We start from the raw sequence: 14980 nt of genomic DNA, 5'->3' as shown, positions 1-14980 counted from the left end.
AGTTATTTGGTCCTTAGCAAGTCTTGAAATGAGTTAAATACAACCACAGATGAACAAGAACAAATTACATATTATGTGCTATTATTTATTTAACAAAAATGTAGCGGAGGTGTAGTGTGGTGTGCCACTCAACTCGCTAGTTCAGTGACACTGGGACCTGGAGAAGGGTGTGTGCCAAGCAGAAGATGCGACAGCTGTAAAGTTTCCGCCACGAAAAGCAAAACCACAAAAGTGTATTTGTTGTGGGGACTTCCAGTCACAAAAAGCTAAGCCAAAATGCAGAAGAAGTTGTAGATTTGCTTCTGTACTTGGGATCACTGTCCTGTTGATGACCCAGTTACATTCAGGCTTTAGCTGTCAGACGGTGGCCTTACATTTGACTCTAGAACACTTTGGTATACAGACGAGTTCATGCTCCACTCAGTGACTGCAAGGTGCTCAAATCATCATCGCTCCACCACTGTGCTGACAGTTGGTCTGAGGTGTTTAGGCTGTTTGGTTTACTCCAAACATGCTGCTGTTATTATGGTCAAACATCTCTATTTTGGTTTTGTTGTTCAAATTTAGCTCTGCAAAGCTAAGCCATGCCAACATCTTCTTTTTGGAGAGAAGCAGCTTTCTTCCAAACATCCTTTGCGCTTAATATTGTGGTACCTACACTCCTGAGGAAATTTGCATTTTGTTCTGCTTATCCAAGTCAGCATTGTTGGGGTCTTGTGGAAAAAATAAAAACATTGGTGCTATAAGAATTCCCAGTTTGCAGGGCGTATCTATTTGAATGATGAATACAGTGTGTAAAGCTAAATGTAGACACTCAGACATAAATTATGGACTGTTTACTGCTTATATTTCCTTCCTAGTATATGCAAGAGTTCAAAAATCAGGGACACAGCTGTCCTCTTGCAGCTTTTTGCCAATGGAAAGAATGAGGGAAGAAAGATAATTGCCCTCTATTTTTCCAGAAAGCTTTTGCAGCTGCGTGTGGAATTGAATCAATACTGACAATACTGCTTCAGTTTTTTCAGGCTGGGCTTAATATCCTGGGTGATGCTGAGTGATGCTATGTTTCATACTCAACTGACCACTCTGCTAATTTCAAACTGGCAGAGAGAGAGCTGTGGCTTATAGTGCTGCATTCATTAGAGACCTCACCTTTCATTCCAGGTAGCTGCACAGAGACAGGATTAAAATGAGGTCAGTTGATGATGGCTACTACCTTAAAAGACTCGACAGATACTGTCCATCATGACTTTACTGGCATGTATAATTCCGGTGCCACTGATACAAAACAGCCATTGTTTGTATGGCCAGACAAAGCAAAGGGCTGATTATGTGACTTGTATATGAAGTTGAATGTGTGTTATACATGAGCTCTTTGTGTGTGTCTCTGTGTGCTTGACCTGCAGACAACTGGATGTTTGTGAGACTTAATGAAGTCCAACTGTGTGTTGCTGAGCTCATTCAGTGAGGGGCTTTCACTCCCCAGCTGGACCTCAGCTCTCTCTGTGCCTCTCTTTCTCTCTCACCGTCTCTGGCCAGAGCACAGAAATAAAATTCAGAGCTGTTTTGTTGCTGTTAGCTTCACTGTTACAACAGCATGTTTCCAAAACAACATGTAACTTCATCAACAAATGAAAATCTGATTCCAGATTATGAAGTGTACTAGAAGGCAGTGATAGGCAACCAGGGAAATGTAGTATAGCTACTTTTAGACAGAAGTTTGATTAGCTACACATTAACACCTAAGGAGTGGGTAAAATGTGGTTACGAAGCAGCAAAGTCTAAACATTTTCTTGAATATACCACATGAAGTTTGAAAAAAGACACTTATTCATAGTAAGAGATATTGTGTCTTACAGTCTGTTTAGTAGAAACCGCATACTAATGCTGGTTGAAGCTTCCCTTTGCTCTCAGACAGCTTCAGCTCTTTATTGTCATGATCCTAGTTTTGGTTGTTATAGTTTTGATTGCTAGGTTTTAATTTGTTATCTAGCCTTACATTTTCCCTCCTCCTGTCATATTGAGTCTAGTTTCCGGTAGTCGTATCCCTCTTTGAAATCAGTCCTGTCTCAATGCTCAATTTGTCTGTTTCCCGGTTATGCCTCCGTGTGTAGTCCATGTCTGTTATGTATTTTAAGTTCTATCCCTTGTTCGGTGTCTCCATAGTCTCGCCTCTGTCTCCATGTTTATTCGCTTCTTTCCCAGTGGTGCCTCTGTCTCTTGCTCCCTCTGTTCCTTGTATTTAGTCAGTCTGCATCTCAGTGTGTTTCTCATACTTCCTGTTTTACTTTGATAGTCTTCTGACCTGTTTGCAGCACGTTCTGTTTTGGTTCCCCGTCTCGTTAGTTAGACTATGTTCAGCTTGATCCCCACCTGTGGTCTGTTCCCTTGTTTGCCTCTGCTCATTGTCATGATCTCTCTCAGTTTTGTGTGTTCTGCCACTATGTTTGTTTAGTTTACACGGTTTTTATTTTCATCGTCAAATTAGTGCTGCTGTCCTGCTGTATCAGAACCTGTGTAGTATCAGGTCCACAGACCATACTGTATAAACACTGATTTACACCTGTGGTCTTTCTAATGGTGATGTCTGCAAGAGCAAAAAGGTTGGTTCTGTCACGATCCTGGGTCTCTGACCCAGCGTTTTCAGTTTACGTTTTGAGTTCTTAAGTTATTCCTTTATTATGTTGAGTAATTGGATTATCTTTTGGTTGCCTTTAGTTTATTTATGTTTCATTTAGGTCTTCGGTGTTAGTCTGTCATGTTTCTTGTCTTCTTGTCCTTGTTGTGAAGTTGTATTGTCATGTCTGCTTTCCGTTCAGTTTCCTGTTTTATTTTGAAGGTCTATGTCCTATGTCAGTGTAGTCAGTTTTGCTTCTTTTGTCTCGTTATGTCAGATTAGTGTCAGCTGTTTCCTCCTGTGTTTCCACTTCCCGCTCGCCTTTTGTTAATATTCAAGTTTTGGTCCAAGTTCCTTGGTGTCTACATTTTGGGTCCTCTTCGCAAATTCATACAGTGTGGTGCCGCATACTGTGACAGGTTCTATAGAAGTCTTTCCCTCCTTTGAGTTGTGATCTTGGTAAACACTTTATTGATTAGTTTAAGATCTCAGTCACAGCTTTTAAGTGTTATTGAATACACTAGGATCCATCCATCACAAGGAGAGGTGACTTGGATTAGTTTGCTTTTGGCTGACACTACCACGTGATAAGCTGTGATAAGGCATGCAGTGTCAAACCTGGTTTGATAACAACAAAAGAACGTGCTCAGCTCAAGGCTTTACAATGCGACCTCACCAACCAAAGCTGAAGTCACTATCTAACATTTTATTTCCAGTCAGTGATCTAGTTGCTCAGAAGGCCACTGAAAGCCACTAAATTAATTTTCATCTTCATTAAATTGATTTGCCAAACAATTTCTTTCTGCATTATCCTGATGAAAGTAGCTGTTAAAAGATGCCAAAAGGGATTCAGGTGATCTGTCACAATAATCAGTCAGAATGTGGTATTTAATTCAGAAATGAAAGGTGTACTATGAAACAGGTGTACATAGTCTTTGTTAGCTGGCCTAATAAAACCAAGAACCCTAGTCAGAGATACTGGCTATCACAACAGTGGTTCACAGTTTTTTGGGTTAACCCATAGTGTTAATTTCTATTGTAACATCTGTATATTAAAGCTAAGTCCTTGGAGTTAGTCCTACGAAATGCACAATGTTTGGTGAATTGAAGATTCTAGACTGGCTGTAGGTGTGTAGGATAAGTCTCTTACCTGTTAATCTAATAGAAGGGCATCCCTCGGATACAGGCAGGTTAACATTCAGATTGCAAGCACGGCATCTGCAGCCAGATTAAATGTAGCTTTATCAAACATGGCTATGGTTTTAAGTCTTCAGGAGTGCAGTTTCAGTGAAACTGTTCATAGTTAATGACAGTAAAAACAAACATTCTGAGAGCCTATTTGATGTAGTTGTTAACCGAAGCTCCTGGCATGTCCTAAATTTGATATTTCAGTATGTGGATTTTGTTTTATTGCCTTAAAGATATGTAGGGACTTGTCATTAGTTATGATATAACCACATACATACCACATTTTTAATTCTGCACCAACACAAGAAGTCAAGATAAAGTGTATATAATATGAAATATTTTTTCCACCTGGTTTGATGGTTCTTTCACATTTTGTTTTTCTCTTTCTGCAGACATTGAGATGTGTGGTTTTGGTTGGAAGAAGTTTCAATCTCACTGCTACAGGCACTTTACACACCGTCGGACCTGGGACGCTGCAGAGAGGGAATGTCGGATACACGGAGCCCACCTGACCAGCATCCTGTCGCATGAGGAGCAAATTTTTGTCAATAGTAAGTTTGTGTTGTTTCGATGAGGTGTCTAAAATGTTAATATAATGCTCAGTCGACAGTATACGGAATTATGGGTCTAGAGAGTCTGTGAATAAGTCCTTCAGGGTACAAATACTAAAAATCCATATCATAAATGAAACAGTTTTTGGCCATGCTAGCAGCACAACTTTGTTGTTTGTGGTCAACCACTCGTCCAGACGACTTTTGGTTGGATAGTTTAAAACTAAATCTGATCATATTTTTTAAAATACAGTAGAAATGGCTACCTAAAACATTAGTTACATTTTGAGTAGCTGCTTTGTTATTTGATTGCATTGATTTCATTGTCTTTGGGTTTCATTCACAACGAATGTATGTAAAAAAACAAACAAGCAAACAAAGAAACTTCGATGATAAATAATAATTTGATTGTTGGTTTTACCAAATTTGAAAACGCAAGCAAATGCTACACAATTTGCAGTCACTGCTCTACTACAGAAATCAGTCTGAGAATAGTGATGGAGCTGCAAGTAAACTCTGGTGAAGCTACTGACACTGAGCTCAACGGTGCTTCTCCATAATTCTTTGTTGTCTGTTTACACTCCTCTCCAAAATGCTTTGTTTGGTATTGATCAGGTTCTGCTTCGGTAAAATGATCTTGGACTCAGTGCATCGTGCTTTTTCCCCTGCAGATCTAGGAAGTGACTACCAGTGGATTGGCCTGAATGATAAGATGTTTGAGAGAGACTTCAGATGGACTGATGGCAGACCAATGGTAAGATAAGCACTATTGATAAGATAAGTGGCTATGGATATACAGGGAGTGCAGAATTATTAGGCAAATGAGTATTTTGTCCACATCATCCTCTTCATGCATGTTGTCTTACTCCAAGCTGTATAGGCTCGAAAGCCTACTACCAATTAAGCATATTAGGGGATGTGCATCTCTGTAATGAGAAGGGGTGTGGTCTAATGACATCAACACCCTATATCAGGTGTGCATAATTATTAGGCAACGTCCTTTCCTTTGGCAAAATGGGTCAAAAGAAGGACTTGACAGGCTCAGAAAAGTCAAAAATAGTGAGATATCTTGCAGAGGGATGCAGCAGTCTCAAAATTGCAAAGCTTCTGAAGCGTGATCATCGAACAATCAAGCGTTTCATTCAAAATAGTCAACAGGGTCGCAAGAAGCGTGTGGAAAAACCAAGGCGCAAAATAACTGCCCATGAACTGAGAAAAGTCAAGTGTGCAGCTACCAAGATGCCACTTGCCACCAGTTTGGCCGTATTTCAGAGCTGCAACATCACTGGAGTGCCCAAAAGCACAAGGTGTGCAATACTCAGAGACATGGCCAAGGTAAGAAAGGCTGAAAGACGACCACCACTGAACAAGACACACAAGCTGAAACGTCAAGACTGGGCCAAGAAATATCTCAAGACTGATTTTTCTAAGGTTTTATGGACTGATGAAATGAGAGTGAGTCTTGATGGGCCAGATGGATGGGCCCGTGGCTGGATTGGTAAAGGGCAGAGAGCTCCAGTCCGACTCAGACGCCAGCAAGGTGGAGGTGGAGTACTGGTTTGGGCTGGTATCATCAAAGATGAGCTTGTGGGGCCTTTTCAGGTTGAGGATGGAGTCAAGCTCAACTCCCAGTCCTACTGCCAGTTTCTGGAAGACACCTTCTTCAAGCAGTGGTACAGGAAGAAGTCTGCATCCTTCAAGAAAAACATGATTTTCATGCAGGACAATGCTCCATCACACGCGTCCAAGTACTCCACAGCGTGGCTGGCAAGAAAGGGTATAAAAGAAGAAAAACTAATGACATGGCCACCTTGTTCACCTGATCTGAACCCCATTGAGAACCTGTGGTCCATCATCAAATGTGAGATTTACAAGGAGGGAAAACAGTACACCTCTCTGAACAGTGTCTGGGAGGCTGTGGTTGCTGCTGCACGCAATGTTGATGGTGAACAGATCAAAACACTGACAGAATCCATGGATGGCAGGCTTTTGAGTGTCCTTGCAAAGAAAGGTGGCTATATTGGTCGCTGATTTGTTTTTGTTTTGTTTTTGAATGTCAGAAATGTGTATTTGTGAATGTGGAGATGTTATACTGGTTTCACTGGTAAAAATAAATAATTGAAATGGGTATATATTTGTTTTTGTTAAGTTGCCTAATAATTATGCACAGTAATAGTCACCTGCACACACAGATATCCCCCTAAAATAGCTAAAACTAAAAACAAACTAAAAACTACTTCCAAAACATTCAGCTTTGATATTAATGAGTTTTTTGGGTTCATTGAGAACATGGTTGTTGTTCAATAATAAAATTATTCCTCAAAAATACAACTTGCCTAATAATTCTGCACTCCCTGTAGTTACATTTACAGACATCAATGATTATTGATCGTGGGGCGATCGTGGCTCAAGAGTTGGGAGTTCGCCTTGTAATCGGAAGGTTGCCGGTTTGAGCCCCGGCTCCGACAGTCTCGGTCGTTGTGTCCTTGGGCAAGACACTTCACCCGTTGCCTACTGGTGGTGGTCAAAGGGCCTGGTGGCGCCAGTGTTCGGCAGCCTCGCCTCTGTCAGTGCGCCCCAGGGTGGCTGTGGCTACAATGTAGCTTGCCATCACCAGTGTGTGAATGGGTGGATGACTGAGTGTGTAAAGCACTTTGGGGTCCTTAGGGACTAGTAAAGCGCTATACAGGCCATTTACCATATTGTTCCCCAGTGTAACCATTTGCAATTTGATTTAAAATCAGCCTTCAATGATACATGATGGCTCTCATATAGCAGTAGCAGAGATGTTTTATTAAGGTACTGTTAATAGCCAGAGTATAATAGTTTCACATTTAACTGAAAGAAAGAAAAACACATGGCAGCTTTCCAAGTCTTTAATAAATGTAGAGCAAACACGTTACAAGAAATGTCTCGGCTCTTATAGGGAGCTGTCTACTATCTACATTAGTCAGTCTTATTTCAGTACAGTTTCAAGATAAACCATTTTACATGAACGAATCCAAAATAGATCAGAACCAGATGAAGTGGGGAATGACTGGAACCGAACTGGACTTGGGCCAGATTGGGCCTCCAGATTCATTCCATGATCTTTATTCATTTTGGATATTCTGATTCATTCTACTGTGCAAGTAGAACCAGACGTGGTTTGCTAATCTGTTATGGAGCCTACAGGTTCAGGTAGATTTCTTTGATTTTCAGTGGAAAATATGTTGGGGTTCAGATGTTCTCAGACACCGTACCTTTCAGAATGTTGCTATATTTAACTTGCTGCTGTACCACTCTGAGCATGCCTGATCTCTGGTTAGTACAGTACAATCTGGGAATACCAGGTGCAGTAAGATTTCAATCTTAAATATCATCAGCCTCTCTCTTTTAATGGGTTATGTGCCACAGGCGTTCAAGCTGGCAGTAATTAAACCACTACTTAAAAAGCTGGGTTAAGATCACTTGAGATCACTTTAAGATATTCCTGCAGAATATCTTAAAGATATAATGATGTGGATGATTAATTTCCTTCTTCTAAATTCAGATAAAACTGATGTTATTTTACTCGGCCATAAATATCTTAGAAATATGATATCTTACACTTACACTAGATGCCATTACCTTGGCCTCCACTGTGAGAATTCTTGGAGTCATTTTTGACCAGGATATGTACTTCAATGCGCATATTAAGCAACTTTGTAGGACTGCTTTCTTCCATTTGCGCAGTATCTCTAAAATTTGAAAATCCTGTTTCAAAGTGATGCTGAAAATCTAGTTCATGCATTTATTACTTCTATGCTGGACTACTGTAATTCATTATTATCAGGATGTCCTAAAAACTCCCTGAAAAGCCTTCAGCGCTGCACCAAAACTACTGACAGGGACTAGAAAGAGAGAGCATATTTCTCCTCTATTGGCTTCCCTTCATTGGCTCCCTTGTAGATCCAGAATCAAATTTAAAATCCTGCTCCTCATATACAAGGTCTTGTATAATCAGGCTCTATCTTATCTTAAAGACCTTTATAGTACCATATCACCCCATTAGAGCACTTTGCTCTCAGGCTGCTGTCTTGTGGATATTTAAAGTAGAATAGGAGACAGAGTGTTGAGCTTTCAGGCCCCTCTTCTGTGGAACCAGCACTTAGTTTGGATTCGGGAGACAGACACTTTTAACATTAGGCTTAAAACTTTCCTTTTTGACAAAGCATATAGTGAAGTTTGGCTCAGTTGACCCTGAACCCGCCAAAGTTATCCCACAGCTAAGAGAAGATTCAGGCTACTATGGGGCTTCTCGTCATGCACTGAGTGTTTCTTCTTCTGATCTTTTATCACTCACTATGTGTTTATAAACCATTTTGCATTAGTTATTATTACTCTCTGGCCACCCTTCCCTGAAGCTGGTCCTGGTGGAGGATTTTTCCTATTAAAAGATAGTTTTTCCTTCCCACTGTTGCTAAAGCACTTGCTCATAAAGGGGCATCTGATTGTTGGGGTTTTCTCTATATTATTGAAGTCTTTACCTTTTAATATAAAGCACCTTTGGTGTTATATAAATAAAAGTGAATTGAATTTAAATTGCCAATAAACCTTCTTCGAGGCAAAATGTTCATGTGATGTAGCAGTTGTAGGCAGTGATGACACAATCTCAAACACATGGTTCATCTGCTGGAAACTCAGAGCAAGAAAATTGAAATCTGATCCTGAAGAGGGAGGACTGTGTCATGTGTTATCATTCTTAATACTGACACACCCTGAATGGGGTCAAATCGGAGCCATACACCATGTTAAGTGCGTGCAGTAGATATACAGTATAAAATGAACAAAAATGAACTTTTTGTGTATTTCGTCTGGTATATAAGGCCACACAACCTTGGGTTTGTTTAGGCCTGTTGTTTTTTGTCTCTGCAGCACCACTGTCTGTATATTTTATGAATTACATCCAGTCACATGTGATGAGTATTGACTGCCTTCTGAAGAGGATAGGTGGGGACTTCATAGTCTATATTCACAAAAGAGATATTGTCCATAAGTTGTCCATAAGTAGATACAGCTATCAGTAGTTACGATCGTAAAGAGGACATTAATGAGAAAAATACTGGCAACAGCCAGTGCTGCCCCTTAACCACCCAGCAGTTTCAAAATCCTACATTACCTAATTTTTGAGTTATCGCATTGACAAGTTTTTCAGAAAACCTGACTTCGAATTTGAGTTTGAGGCCACTAAGATTCTAACTTGTAGATTTTTAGCAGATACAACTCATTTTCAAGTTCTCTCATTCTCAAACCTTGGTGTCCACACAGTGTCAGGGCTGACAGGTTAAAAATCCCCCCAAATTATCTTGTTTTTTGATGTGTGATTTGACCCTATATAAATAAACCTGAATTGAATTTGTTTTTTTTTCTGTGCATTTTCCGAGAACAGGAAAGGTGCTTAAATCACAACTAAGATCACAAGTGCCTAAAACATTTGGCCAGTAATGTATGTTTTTGCTAAATTTGCAGTTCAAGGCTCAAGATTACTTTATTTCTATCCCTAGGTAATTTTGCTTTACATAAAAAAATGATAGCATTTGGCATCCCCTCACAAAGCACGCACACACCCATTAAACCTGACAAACACATATTTGATAATTAGATGCGTGATAAAAAACAATATAAATAAGATGAAGATGAATCAAATAAAACAGTAGCACCAGTAGGGACGAAGCTGTTTTTATAACGCTAACTTGGGACTAGAAACCTCCGTCCAGAGGAAAGAAGCTGAAATTCACCCCATAGAGGATGGGGGGCCATTATTAACAATTGATAAAGCCATCCTTTGTATCTGTTTAAAGTACAGGCAGGCTAGACAGGGCTGTGACTCACCTGTCAGGACCATCTCACCATCTGATTCAATGAGTTTTTTCTCTGTGACAGAGGTCTGACTGAACCATGCCACCAAACAAAAAAAGTGCCTGTAGCTTATGCCCTACTTCTGTGATAATGTTGAGGTGGACGGGGAGAGGTGAGCCCTCGGGTGAACATAGACTATAGTACTGAAAAGTTGTGGAAACTCATTTTACCGACAACCGATAAAAGTTCAACGTCTGGTGTGCAAATAAACTCTCTAACAGTCACAGCGCTATAGTAACGTTTATTCACATACAAGCATACTCCCCCTCCTTGGGATTTCCCCGTTACCCCCACATCCTGATCCCGATGAAATGGAGCTTCAAATCCGTCAATTGAAAAATCGGCGTCCTGGTCCTGCTCTGTCAGCCATGTCTCGGAAAAAGTCATCACACAGCTGTGCCTGTGTGAAGTCTTTCTGGAACCTAACGTTCCGCTGGAGCTCATGCAGCTTGCTGCTCACAGACTGAACATTTCCCAGGATAACAGAGGGCAGGGGAGTTGCTGGTCGCTAAGTGCACATGCCATCTTAAATGTAACAGCATTACTTTGTAAACTAATTTAATTAGACAGTCTGTAACATAATGCCCTTTGTAATTTGTCTTCTGATAGCAATATGACCATTGGAGGCCAAACCAGCCGGACAGCTTCTTCCAGTCAGGAGAGGACTGTGTGGTGATGATCTGGCATGAGGGAGGACAGTGGAATGACGTGCCCTGCAACTATCACCTGACATTTACCTGCAAAAAGGGAACAGGTATGCACATGGAAAGTGGCCACGAGAGGAACTGTACTTTTGCGTTAGCTTTGTTTTGTTCAGTGCAGTACTTACATGGGGTGTGGATGAAAAAGTAAGTGTTGTCTGTTGCTTCTAATTTTGTCTCGGTGATCATTTTAAACTTAAACAACAGAATCACAGTACAGTCTTTATCTTTTACTTATCTTTGTCTTTCACTTACAGTGCTGTGCATTGTATTAAAAATGCACATTATTTGCATATTTGACACATGTTTCAGATCATCAATCAAATTTTTGTTTTTTGACGAAGAGTAAAAACAAAATCCAAAGATGGTGGTGTGTGGTCTAATGGGTTCCAGTTGCCATTTAACACATCTATAGTCACATGGAGGTTGAGAACATCATATTACAGTGTCAGGGTATAGTTATTAGAGAGTTCCACTGGAGTCATATGTTGTACAGCATGCCAGATATAGCCAGACTGCCAGAATCTTCCTGGTGTGTTCTCAACCCTGGAAAGTAGCGCAGGTGGCATGGGGAGCACAGCTGGGATGCCAAGCAAGCATGCTAACCATTTAAATCTCCATTACTCAACATATGGAAGAGCCATCTTGCATATGAAGACCAACAAACTAGAGCTATTGCTGGAAACTACCTCCTCTATTTGGGACTGCTGCATGTTAATAATCATGGAGACCTGGCTACATCATTAGAGACCATGTTTATTCACACCAGAAGCTAAGGATGACATGAAGTCCAGTTACCACTACTGAAGTCCAGTCACCATGTTTGACTGGTAGTCTGATGTTCTGTTTATGAAATGCTGTGTTAGTTTGATGCCAGATGTAATGGGACTCAAACGTCCAAAAAGTCCAACTTTTGCGTTGTCTAAGTCTAAAGTATAAAAGTCTTGGAGATCATCAAGATGTTTTTGGCCAATCTGAGATGAGCCTTTGTTGTGTTTTGGGCAGCTGTAGTTTTCTCCTTGGGACTCACAGAACTGCAGCAAATATGTAGAGCTTTACTTATGTTTAGAGTTTCCTGCACTGTCCCAAGTGTCAATGGAAATGATTGGTACAGGTTTGAGAATAACATTATTAAACTCTGCATCTCCTGCCAACAGTATCATGCGGTCAGCCTCCTGTGGTGAAGGATGCCCGCGTTTTTGGGGCCACAAATTTGCGCTATGAGATCAACACCCTGCTCCGTTATCAGTGTAAGCAGGGCTTCATTCAGAGACACACCCCAACTATACGCTGCCAGGCCAACGGCCAGTGGGACTTGCCTAAAGTCACCTGCACAAGCCGTGAGTCTCCTCCTAATTGTACTTTAGCTAACTTTTTCATTAAAGGTCTGTAAAGTATTTTCAACTGTACTCACTTTTAGTTAATTTCTACATCTGTGCTCTCAGCTGCAACCTACCACAAGACATTTGTTCTTCAACGCCGCCACACCCAGAACAAGCATCAACACAGGCACTATCAACACCACACCAAGAGTCAGGAGGAACACAGACAAAACCAAGGGCAACAGCAGATTTCCAACATCCTGCAGAGCAACTGGATCGCCATTCAGAGTCATCGACAGCTGAGTAAGGAGAGGCAGCTGCAGGTCCGCACTCGCAGCCAGGATCAGATGAAACACTCAGTGGGTTTGTAGTTGTGGACATCAGATTTTTGGTGATGACTAATTGCAGCAGGCTATCTACAGTCTGTCTAGAGGCACTGATAGAGAGTGATGTTCCACTGAACTGTCTATCAGTGTCTCTTGAGGGGACATTTTTACAATTACATTCCAGGATCAGACACCAAGGATAGTTTAGCTTCATTTCCAAACTTCATTTATTGACCACATCAGTCTCCCCACAAAATCATGGTGCTCAGATTATTGATATGCTTCCTTTTCACTGCTTCAAACACCAGCTAGTGCCATTGTTCAAATACTTGGATATGTTGTGTCTGATATAGATGCAGCCATGTCTCCTAAGGAGGTCGCCCTAAAACCAGGTCTATCAGTCACAACACAGGAGCACTGCAGCCTTTAGCTCCTCAATGCGTTGTACACTTAATAGTCAAAGTGTTCAGTGTAACTTAAGCCATCAGCTTTTAACCTGTGCTCATAAGTCTAGTGCCTTCTGTCAGATTTTAATGCAGCCCAGTGGCAAATTTTTCATTAAAAGGAATTCAAGTCTTTATTCTTTGTTAAACAGTGTAGTCACGTCCAAGCTGGTTAAAGACACTCACACTTTGTTAACTTTTAAAAGGGATGGAAATGGAAAAATTAAATGGAAACATTTTAGCAGTCCTTGAGCAAAACTAACAAAAAATGACAACTTTGAACTTGTCACTGAATTATAAAGATGAGCAAGAATTCCTCACCTCAAATCACCTCAGATTGTTGCCTTTGACCACATTTTCAATGTGTCTGCCTATCTGAACTCATTGTTTTTCATTGTTTGTCTATGTAGGATTTTGTACAAAATATTTTACCTGAGTTTTTTTCTTAATTGAGATTTGATGAACACAAATAGGAAATTGTGATGAATATGTCGTCTGTCTGTGCTGTGGCTATTAATCATAGGATATATATTATAAATATTATCTGAAGCAGCCATAAGAATTTAATTTATTGTATACTTCAAAACTATGAAAGGACTGTGATATTGAATAAAGGTCAATGGAACTGAAGTGATATCTTCTGCACTGTTTACAGACTTTTGTCATGATCTTTCTTATTGAGAAATCATGTTATCATTGACAGTATGTATACGCAATGCCGTCCTGTAGTTTTATTGAGATTGTTGATTTTCTTTATTGTGCTGTGACTCAAAATTGACTTCCTCCATTGTCAATGAAAACACTTCTGGTTATTTCTACATTACTTTTACATTATTAGACACATACCTTCATGTTGCCTTTTCCTGTAGATGTGGAATCAGTTTGTTTATTGTTTTCAAGGAATAAGAGAATGTATAAGAAACAAATAAACATGACCACCTGCTCTATAAGATTTTTTTTATGCGTCTCACGTTGTCTTCACGTCCTTCATACATTTTCCTTTAGTATGTAACAATATGAGAACAGCACCACCAAGGCTGGAGGCGGAGCAATATTGGAAAAGCACATGGGAGAAGGACGCAGCCCATAACAGTAATGCGCAATGGCTCGTGAATCTAAGAGCAGACCACAGCAAACTCCCTGAACAAGGTCCAGTAACCATCACAGTGGCAAACATTCAAGAGAAGGTCTCCAGTACTAAGAGCTAGACAGCACCAGCCCCCGACATGAGTCGCGCCTACTGGCTGAAGAAGCTGACGGCACTCCATGAGCATTGGGCAGCACAAATGAACCAGCTGCTAGTTGATGAGAGACACCCAGAATGGCTTACTGAAGGCCAGACAGTCCTGATCTCCAAGGACCCCCAGAAGAGAACTTTCTCATCCAACCACTGGCCAATAACCTGCCTCAGTACCACATGGACGCTCCTGTCAGGCATCATAGCAGCTAAGAAGAACAATACATGAGTGGGGGGACAAAAAGGAATTGTCAGGAATACCGGTGTTCTGGGAATCCATCCTACCTGACAAACCATCCTACCCGTTGTTTTTTACGCATGCGCACAACACGAAATTCAGCGGCGAACCGTCCTACCTTTGTGAATATAAGCTACAAACATACTCTGATGGGTAAAATTATGTGCCAAACTGTCCTACCTTTGTAAATGTTTATTTTATTTATTTATTTATTTAGGACAGTGCATGTTAATGAACATAAATGTAAAAAAAAAAATTACATGAATGTAAACATACCAGATTATAGCCAAGGGCTAATTTCCATCTGTTGTCCTTAAGCATAAAAATAGACATAATAATTCATAAAAATTCATCATTCATTCATAATAAAAACTCCATCACCAAACTTACACATACACACCATTCTGTTCCCAAATAAAACATTAAAACTATACAACTCATACATGATCACACACTTGATTTGTCCATAACCAGTTT

The 14980-nt window shown here is 40.4% G+C and overlaps 1 protein-coding gene across 2 annotated transcripts in view; it reads left to right on the top strand.

Annotated features, from left to right (window-relative positions):
- The window catches only part of LOC120744330 (versican core protein-like), a 35036-nt gene extending 21056 nt beyond the window's left edge, over nucleotides 1-13980 (top strand). For both annotated transcript variants that reach the window (XM_040048638.1, XM_040048637.1), the window contains exons 12-16: nucleotides 4198-4356; nucleotides 5028-5110; nucleotides 10846-10990; nucleotides 12095-12277; nucleotides 12383-13980. In XM_040048638.1, the coding sequence (XP_039904572.1) occupies nucleotides 4198-4356; nucleotides 5028-5110; nucleotides 10846-10990; nucleotides 12095-12277; nucleotides 12383-12630 (818 nt within the window). In that variant the 3' untranslated portion in view covers nucleotides 12631-13980. The remainder of the gene's footprint in view (nucleotides 1-4197; nucleotides 4357-5027; nucleotides 5111-10845; nucleotides 10991-12094; nucleotides 12278-12382) is intronic.
- The last annotated feature ends 1000 nt before the right edge of the window (nucleotides 13981-14980 follow it).

The sequence above is a fragment of the Simochromis diagramma genome, unplaced genomic scaffold (genome assembly GCF_900408965.1).
Source record: "Simochromis diagramma unplaced genomic scaffold, fSimDia1.1 OVJJ01000683.1, whole genome shotgun sequence".
Classification (NCBI taxonomy): Eukaryota; Metazoa; Chordata; class Actinopteri; order Cichliformes; family Cichlidae; genus Simochromis; species Simochromis diagramma.
The sequence above is the reverse complement of the archived record's forward strand: the minus strand, read 5'-3'. Positions and strand labels throughout refer to the sequence as shown.